General features: G+C 41.9%; 1 protein-coding gene across 14 annotated transcripts in view; it reads left to right on the plus strand.

The window, feature by feature from the left end:
- The window catches only part of MARK3 (microtubule affinity regulating kinase 3), a 61,887-nt gene extending 57,240 nt beyond the window's left edge, over positions 1–4,647 (plus strand). For 9 of the 14 annotated variants that reach the window (XM_062495664.1, XM_062495666.1, XM_062495673.1 and 6 more), the window contains 2 exons: positions 59–103; positions 2,190–4,647. In XM_062495664.1, coding sequence (XP_062351648.1) covers positions 59–103; positions 2,190–2,535 — 391 coding nt within the window. In that variant the 3' untranslated portion in view covers positions 2,536–4,647. The remainder of the gene's footprint in view (positions 1–58; positions 104–2,189) is intronic. The other 5 variants (XM_062495670.1, XM_062495678.1, XM_062495676.1 and 2 more) reach the window with 1 other exon arrangement.
- Positions 4,648–9,493: the final 4,846 nt, after the last annotated feature.

The following is a 9,493-nucleotide window of genomic DNA, read 5'->3' on the forward strand; positions in this document are numbered from 1 at the left end:
GTGTAAGATTTGTCTTCTCTTTCCCACTTCCTTTTGCTTCTGCATTCTTTTCATTGAGGCTCCCGACTGAATATGAGAGGAACGGGAGATTTGAGGGCTCAAGGTGAGGGTAAAACTTTTGTTTAAAATGTTATTTAGGTGAGTTTGAACCTTTCTCCCCTTGATTATGTGGCATAGTGGCTTCAGGCAGCAGCTTTTGTTTCGTGTAAGTCACTGGAACTAAACAAAGAAGCATTTCTGTCTGCAAAACAGCTATTAAAGCACTGACTGACCTGGTTCTAAACTTTCATCTTTCCTGTTGCCCTTTCCCTTGTGTGGTTTTTCTTTTTTTTGCGTTTTAGTCATTGTAATTTGCTGTTGTCGTGTAGATGTGTAGCTAAGTGGTCTCTAGTGAGGCTGTAAATGTGTGGAATAACCGCTGAAAGGTGATAAGATATTTCTCATCTCCAAAATCACAGGTAGTTAAGTATTTTTCATGTTATACTCTTCTTCCAAAACCAGTATATCAAAAACATATTAGAAATTATCAAACTGCTGGTTTTGCCAACTGTTTTCAAGTAGGAAAAGCTTCCAAAATTAAAATGAGCATTGAATATAAGTTGGGGTTTTCCCTGGCCCTTTAAAGCCTTATTAAAGTAAAACCTTAAAACAGAATACTCCTTAATTTGTGTAATGAATTTTATAACGTCTGGTAAATTACATTGCATAGTCTTATGACTCTCACAGTCACAAGAAGTCTTTTAATAGGAGAATTATGAAATAGGTTATATTTGAGAAATATATTTATTTAGTTGTGGCCTTGCTATCAGTTTTTATTTAACTTTTTCATAATTGCCTGCTTAATGGTAGTAGAAATAAAATTGGTGTAACCATTGCCATCTATTTCAAAGAGCAGCTTGGCTTAATATGGAGGCTCAACATGAGACCTAAACTGCATGGTTGGGGTTCAGTTAGGTTAGCTATTTTCAGAAAATAGTTAAGTATGACAGTCAGTGTATTTAATTAAATTTGAAGAGGTGAATGACTGACAGTGTACAAACATTCACAAAGCAAATCCATATTTTGGCCCTGGAGGTCCAGATGTAGTTCCTTATTCTTTAGCTGCTTGACTACTGATTTTAATTTAAGTAGAAGAATGATTGCAAACTAGAAATTTCTGGAACATTTCTTTCCTTTGTCCTGTTTAACCTCACCCATACCAAAAGAGAAGCTTAAAAAAAAATTGCAGATTTGGGAAACACACCTTAATATTTTGCGTTTCATCTTTTAAAACTGACAATAATGGTACCTCTCACCCTCTGTACAAACTATGTTGAAGAGTGTCTAATAGTCACTTCCAGCTCTCTTTATGCACGTCCCCCTCAGAGGCTCTTAAGTGCAGAGCGTGTAGCTGAAGAAGATTTCATCACTTTACCTCTGTCAGTGGTTGGTATTTAATGAGTTACTGACCAACTTAGGAGGAAGCATCTCCTCTCTGAGGCAGCCCCCAGAGCCTGCAGCATGGGGTGTCCCTAGGAATCATCTCAAACACTCCCCAGCACAGGAAGGCCAGACTGTAACTGAGCCAGCCCAGGTCTGGGGGCTCGTGTTGACCCTGGGCAGCAGGTGGGTGACCCTGGTCCTGCTGTCCTTCCTTCTGCTTGCAGCCAGCTGCCGTGGGGCTCCACGGGCCCTCCCAGGGCTGCTGCTCAGGAGGAGGTGCAGAGGAACCCACCTTTGTGCATGGGCTCACCCCATTCTGTGTAAGTGGGCACCTCCCATGGCCTGAGCTGATCACCCTCCTGCTACAGGAAGCTGTCATTTCAATGTTCCAGAAACTTCTAGCACAGAGCTGAGGTTTCAGCTGCTCACGTGGCCTGAGAGTACAGTTTTGAGCAGAACCTGCCTTAAAATCAAGTCATAGGTGCTGCATGTAGTTCTGCCTCCAGAAGGTCACTGCCCCCATGCTCCTGAATCCAGTGAGTGCCAGTAGTGTCACACCTCGTGCCATACCTCGGTTCCAGCCCCAGCAGCTACAGCATTCCCCTGACTGTGTGTGTGTACAGCAGCCGGGGGAGTGGGGCTTGGCCGCAGCCGGAGCCTCCAGTGCTGCTCTAATCCGGGTGGTGTGCAGTGAGTGTTGGCTTCACTGACGTGGCCCCTGGGGAGGGTGGCTGGCCCTGCTCACTCTGAAATTCCTGTCTTTTCAGCCGCAATGTAGCTGTGGATCAGAAGGACGAGAACAAGGAAGCCAAGCCTCGGTCGCTGCGTTTTACCTGGAGCATGAAAACCACCAGCTCCATGGATCCCAATGACATGATGAGGGAAATACGAAAGGTCCTGGATGCCAATAATTGTGACTATGAACAAAGAGAGCGTTTCTTGCTTTTCTGTGTCCATGGAGATGGGCACGCGGAAAACCTTGTCCAGTGGGAGATGGAGGTGTGTAAACTGCCAAGACTGTCCCTGAACGGAGTTCGCTTTAAGCGGATATCGGGAACATCCATAGCTTTCAAAAACATTGCTTCCAAAATTGCCAATGAGTTAAAGCTGTAACAAGAAAAAAATAGTTAAGTTGTAAATTAGTTAGCAATTTAAAGTGTTTTTGAGAATTCCGATGGAAATGTATAGAATAACATTTAGGCAATAACTTCTGCATCCTTCTGAATAGTGATATTAAAAAAAAGCTGCTGAGCTGGGAGGGAGAGTTGGACTTTTTTATAAGTGCACTACAGCATTAAAGTTGCCTACTATGTAAAATATTACCCCTTCTGCTTTATTTCCATTGCTCCTAAATCTTTGACAACAAATTGAAACACAGAATATATTCATTTAAATATGCCTCCTGTTTGTGTGGATGTGTGAATGTACAGTATGTGTGTATAATATATAAAGTATTATATGTAAACAATTCATTTACAACATTGAGCTGTACCAGTACCTCTTTTTGGGCTAATTTTGGTGCTAAAAATTGAAATGGCCAAGGAGGAAACACTTGAGTTAATATTTAAAAAGACTGAAGCGATAACCAGTAAACGCAGGTTTACAGTTCACTGCTGTGTTAAGAAAAAAAAAAGTGTGTGAAGGGTTTGGATTTATGGTTGTGAACATGATTAGTCCTGTTTTCCAAGTAGATCTCATGAGATGATTAAAAATTCACTTTTACTGAGTAAGTCTTGCATTATATTTTGCCCACCTATTTATTATTTAAGTCTGAATCAAATTTTAATAATGTAGTTAATTTGTGCATTAATATTTGGGTAAACGCTTCCATTCTTCTGCTTCTGCTAAACTACTCAAACTGTATCTTTGTCCTTTTGGCTTATGAGTATTGATCACAGCTAAGAACATTTCTCTGTTCCTCCAGGGAATGAGAGGTTTGAAAGGGGGTGCTAATTGCTGAGTAGTGGTTTTGTTTGCCACGTTAGACTAGGTCAGGCTGATACAAAGCACAAAGGGACTCTCAAATCTTGGCCATTCTCTGCTACAAGCCACGTTCCAATCCATGTGGTTCCGAGGCCTTGCTGCACGTTGGGCAGTGTTGTCCCTCACCCTCTGGGCACCCTCAGCATTGAAACCCAAAAGTGCCAATCAAATTGGCTACTGATCTCCTGTGTCCAGACGTCCAGCTTGCTAAGCTACAGCCATAGGCAGGAGCAGCCGAGGCTTTTCCTTGCAGCTCTCTCCCGGCATGTGGCTCTTGGCTCCGTTGTGTTGCTTTGGATGGCTCTGTGCCAGTGTCTCTGGCCGTGCTGCCGAGGGAGGCCACTGTCCCCTGTCCCCGTGCAGTGTGGAACCCAGCCCGGTGAACTCTGATGGCCAACTAGCTTTTGGTAGGACGTGAAGCTGCTCTGGGAGAGCCCCCACTCTTTAACCATCACAGCGGTGAAACGGATTTGATTTTGCAAACTAGAATGAAGAGATTTCTTCATGCGTTGTTTCCTACCGATACTCAGTTTATTTCATCGAGGACTTGTGTAGATAATACCCTGCATTATCTACTTGACTTTTTGTATTAATGTTTTGTGGTTATATTTCAGTGAAGCACTTACGCATGTACTTAACATGTGCTTTAAACTGGAGCCTAAATTTGCATTTTAAATTTGCAGTGAGCTAATAGTTACTCATAGTACACAGTTCAGATTTGACCCAAGGTGAAAATGCAAAGTCCTTAATATTTTGCGAGTTAGCTCTTGTGATCTGTAGTCTGTGAAGGCAGCAGACTTCCCCTCTCTTTCCCCCTAAGCATTGATATTGATTATGCTAGTTTAAAGGGTAATCATAGTTGTTAAATGTAGTAAATATTCCTGAATTTGCATTTTATTCTCTGTATATTCTGTATCATGCCATGGCTTGAGAACTCCAGGTGCTACTGGAGTTCAGTTGGCTTTCAGTGCTCTGCCCATGCCTGTGCTGCTCAGTATGGGTTTTTTCCATGAAAACTCCATTTTGTAATAGCAATAAGACATTTCAGGGCAGTCATTGTACTTTCTCAGGTGAATGGTCACCTATCCTTTTACTCCCTACGTTTTAAGCACTCCTCCAAATGTATTTTTTTCACCTGGCAGTGCACTTTGTTGTCTGAACTGAAAGTGTTCTGATAAATTATGTAAATCTGTATTCGATGGAAGTTCCAAAAGGTTTCATATTAAATGTTTTCTGAAATACTCTCTTCCTACTTCACCTGTTAAGTATGTAAGTGTTTCTAAAAAATGCACCACTATCATACTTTGGATATTTAAAGTTTGTACTTTTGGTATTTTTTCTTAAAGTGTTCTCAAAAGGTTCTTTCAGAGTAAATCTTTATTTGAGGTATTAAAAAAATCACTTATAATCAGAAAAATATTTTTAACAGCTTCCTCCCCAAATGCCTTGTAAAACTACTGAGTTGTGAGAGTATTTAGCACCCTGCATGCTTGGTGTTCAAGCCTCTGGGAGAAAATTCTTTCTTCAGCTCTCAGAACCGAAGATGAACTACTTCCCCAACACAGGTTTTTTACCTGCAGTATTCCTTGGGAATCTCTATAGGTTTGCAGGCACTGCTGCTGATGGGACTCTGCAGAACCACAGCTGGTTTTTCTCACCTGAAGGGGCAAGTCTTAAAAATTATCAGAAGTCAGTGTGTGGTGAGGAGGCAGCAGCAGGTCTCGGTGTTCTGAGACATGTGAACAGCAACTGAGAAGTGGTTTTATTTAATGACATGACTGGGGTCCTGGGATGTGTGCTCCAGGTGGTGTGTTGGGGGTTGATTGTAATGGGCTCATGGCTGAAGGTTTGCATCACTGAAACCTGTGTCAGCCAGCACTGAAGGTGTCCTTTCATTGTTGGATCTGGCAGAGAAAAGTGTAATAAGAGTATGGGTTGCAGGGTTTTACTTCATTAAACAAAAACATTTGAAGATACATACATAAAACAAAACAACACTAAGCAAGAATAAGTTCAGATACACTTTTTCTTATGCAGATTTTCCCTGTACTTAGGATTTCTGAAACACTTCAGTTTATTTGACCTCTTTACAAGACCTGAGGTCCTTGACCATGTTGAGAAGTAGGCTGGAGGAACAGCTCGTCCTGCTGGGCTAAGTGTTTTGCACACTACTTCTGTTCAAGCTATAGCATCTGGTCCAACCTTTGTGGGTTTAAAGATTTATAGTACAGATTAGGGCAAGGTTTAGCTTTTTCTCTTGCATTACAGTGAGGCTTCGTTATCAAATATAGCAAGATACTGTATCCTATTTTTTTATTACAGAAGTTTGTGTCAAGATAAATCAGATTATTTATAAAAATATGGAATTAATACCCACACGTTTATGTTGCAGAAATGAAGTGCAGGGTTCAGTAGTCCCTCCCAGTCATATGAAAAGACTGTGGCATATCTGGAATTTAAAGAAGCGCTCTCTCCAATTCAGTTAAAAGCTCAGCTATACATGGGCCCATTGGGATAATGTGTTGAGGCTTTTAATCAGTGTTTCCCACAGCTGCTGTGTCACAGACCATGTTGTGGATTGCAATTTGGTTAGGCCTGCAGCCAGCCCAGAGAGCTGTTGTCCCTGTGCAGCCCTGGTCTGGAGCAGCAGTGTGTGCCCAGTCCCCTGAGCTGGACTCTGCTCTGTCACCCTGGTCACTGTCCCCAGAGGGCTCAGATGCCCCCTGGTGTAGGCAGAGGCCCCTCAAGCCAGTGGCACTCTATTTCAGGGGGGGCTGGTTTGGTGTTGCTTGCTGTGCTGTCAAAAGCCACATCTTTTCTTTGTAACCTAAAGTGTTAAATATTTATAGAATTTCAGTAGTTGATGGTATTTCTGCTATCTGGGATGCAGGGGGGGGGGGTCATACTAATGTAAAATTTTGATTTCTAATTTACACTGCAGATGTTTAGGAATAAATACAGTTTTGGAAAGCTGGTATCACTGTGGATTAACATTTAATTTTAGATATGTAGGCTTGTAACTGTCCATACAATCTCATTTCTGTAAATTTTCATAGAAAAGTTCTGGAGCTTTCCAGTAAAGACAGGCTCCTGTTATTACAGGTTACTGGTGCCACCAATTAAACCCCTGATGAAGTGGAGTTTTGAAAATTCCACCTTTTGACTGGAGCTTTTCCCCTCCAGTAGCAGGGAATTATTTCATTGTCTTCATCATTGACAATTACTCCATCACTTCAGAGAATAAACTTATTCAGCAGGAAGGGGCATGAGCTTTGGATAAAGCTCAGTCTAGAGAAATTAATAGTTTTTTGGAAGTTCAACATTTTGTACCCCAGACCAATCAGAGTCCTGCGTTGCCACAGCAGTAAATGCTTACAGAAAACCAAAAATGAGGGGGATATAGGAATTGCTGTCTCCGTGTATGCTCCTTACTTCTGGCAAATTTAAGAGCAGAAAAAGGCAAACCCGTGAACTTACTTGGATAACTTGATGGTTTTCATGTTCCTGTTTCTGCCAGTCTCTTTTTAGTGCACTACCAGGTATTGCCTGCAAGCAAAGGGGCTGGATAAAATGAGCAAAACCCTGGAGGAACAATCTCTTGACCACTCAGTGCTTCTGAAGTCGAAACAGTTTGGTATTCAAAGCAAAAGAATTTGAAAGATCCTTAACTCTTCTCTTTTAGCTTTCTAAGAACGCTTTAACCTTTGGTAGAAACAGCAGGCTCTTGTTCCAGCAATAACAAAACAATATGAATCCTGCAAGTATCTCTGCACAGAAACCCCATTCAGGGCATTAGCTGTCAGCTGTTGGGAGTTCACCTTCACCTGTGAGTGCCATTAACACCTTGTAGTGGATGTGACTTAGCAGGTAAGATGCTTATTGCAGGGGAATAAATGCTTTTTCTGGGTTTTTGCTGATGTGTGTTAAGCAGTTGGAACAGCATTCAGACTCGGATGTAAAATCCATGAGAAGTGGCCATGGTTATGGTTGCTGTGGGAACCACAGCATGGAATTTCAAGGCATAGAAATGTTGCAGTTCTCATTCCATTTTTACTCTTATGTTATCATTTAACATCCTTTAAAAAAATCAGGGCATAAAACCAAAATATTTGTACAATTTGTGTTTCCTTGTAGTTGCTGATCACATTGAATGTATTAGGTGAATAAAATCAGATAACAAAACACCTCACCATGAAAATAATTCTGTTAGAAGATACGGGGATACAAAATCAGAAAGTAAAATTCTACTGGTACTGCAATCACATGGCTTTTAATCATTTGCCTGTCTCAAGGTAAAATCTTGTATTCTTGGAGGTGCTTGCATGAGCACTGCAAACAGCAACAAACAGCAAAGTTTCTAAGTGTGGAATAATTTCCTCCCCCAGCTCACACAGTCAAAAGGCATGAAATGTTTTCACATGTGTTTCCACATGGATAGGAAAACCACACTAATAGAAGCTTGGAAACAATGTTTGAATGGTCTTGTGTCTGTGGTGCCCAGAGGAGCAGGGATTGGTGCTGGGGAGTACCTGCTGAAATGTTGGGGGATGGATGGATGGATGGATGGATGGATGGATGGATGGATGGATGGATGGATGGATGGATGGATGGATGGATGGATGGATGGATGTTGGTCCCTTCTGCACGGCAAGGCGAGCTGCAGAGGGACGGTGCAGTGTCTGCAGCGGCCACAGGATGTCTCCCAAACGCAGAAACAGCTCTGGTTGAGGTTCTCTTGGAATTTTTTTGGAGAACAGCTCCATGGATCGCTCCCTCCCTGCGATTTCACATGGCTTATCGATGTTACTATCCACTCGGACAGCTTTGACTTAAAAGCATTACGGAGGAAAACTGACCACAAGATATTGATGGAAACTGTATTTTTCAACTTGAAATGCACCCTAAATGATGCATTTCTTTTTCCATTAACTTGTATTGCTTTCTGAGCTGAAGTGCAGTTCCAACGATTTTTACCTTTCCCATGGAAAACCTATAGGGCTACAAAGCCCTTTTTCACTACATTAAAGCTTGTTCAGTTTCCTTTCCTAGAGAATGACCATGTCAGGCAGCATACTCTTCTGTTGAGAAAGGCAAAAGTCATATTGAATGTTTAAATTCATTTGCAGCTCATTTTATAAATAAGAACCTTTCATTTCCTCTTCAGAAATTTAGTTACTGAAGTTATTTTGCTGTTCATCCTTTAGCAATCAGTCTATTCAAGGCTGTAAATTGCAGCCAGCCTTTTCTAAAATAATCTGGGATCACTTGCCGTTTATATTCCACTGTATTAGTAACTCTCTAAAGCTTTATGCCTGGCATTTTCCATGCCTGCAGTCTATTTTATTCTTCAAACAAATCATGTCACATGTGCTTCAAGTAGGCAAGAAGTAAAACTTCCTTATTTGCTCAGGAGCTTTATTCAAAGCACATCTTTTGCTTCAGCTTTCACTTGTATTATAATCCAAGTTTTTCTGTTGCGGGATTAATAGTGACTGGTACTAATATTTAACACTGGGGTGTTTGGACTTGGCAAGTGGGAATGGAGAAGCTGTTTATTTCAGTATGTCTCATCCCCTCCTTCCTGCAGTCCCAGAACCATGGGCTGCTGCTGAGCCCTTTTCTGAGCCTCCCAAGGCAATTCCTGGAGTGTTGGTTGTGGTCAGAGGCGTGCACAAGGCTCACCCTGCCATGTGTGACTGCAGCAGGAGCAGCAAAAGCAGAGTTCTGCTCTTGGGAAGTTCTGTTCCTCATCACTGATCTGGGAGCAGCCACCAGGGTAACTTTGTTAGGTCAAATATATTTTAGTGGTTTTATCTAACTGACCCCTTGATGAACCTCTTTATCCTTGACTTCCAAAACTTGTTGCTTACTCCTTATCTCCAGAGACAAGTCTTGGCTGAACCCTTCTGAGTGAAGTCTCGCTTCAAGGGACAGTCCCTTTTTAAGGTCTCCTGTGGTGTCAGAGCTCCATGAGTCTCTACAGACCAGATCTGTGAATGCTTTTCTAGCTGGAGAAAGAGTACAAGTGCTCTGGGGTCCCTGAAGCATCTCCATACTGGTCCATGGTGCAGAATATGGCAAAAGCAAC

The sequence above is a fragment of the Cinclus cinclus genome, chromosome 6 (genome assembly GCF_963662255.1).
Source record: "Cinclus cinclus chromosome 6, bCinCin1.1, whole genome shotgun sequence".
Lineage (NCBI taxonomy): Eukaryota > Metazoa > Chordata > Aves > Passeriformes > Cinclidae > Cinclus > Cinclus cinclus.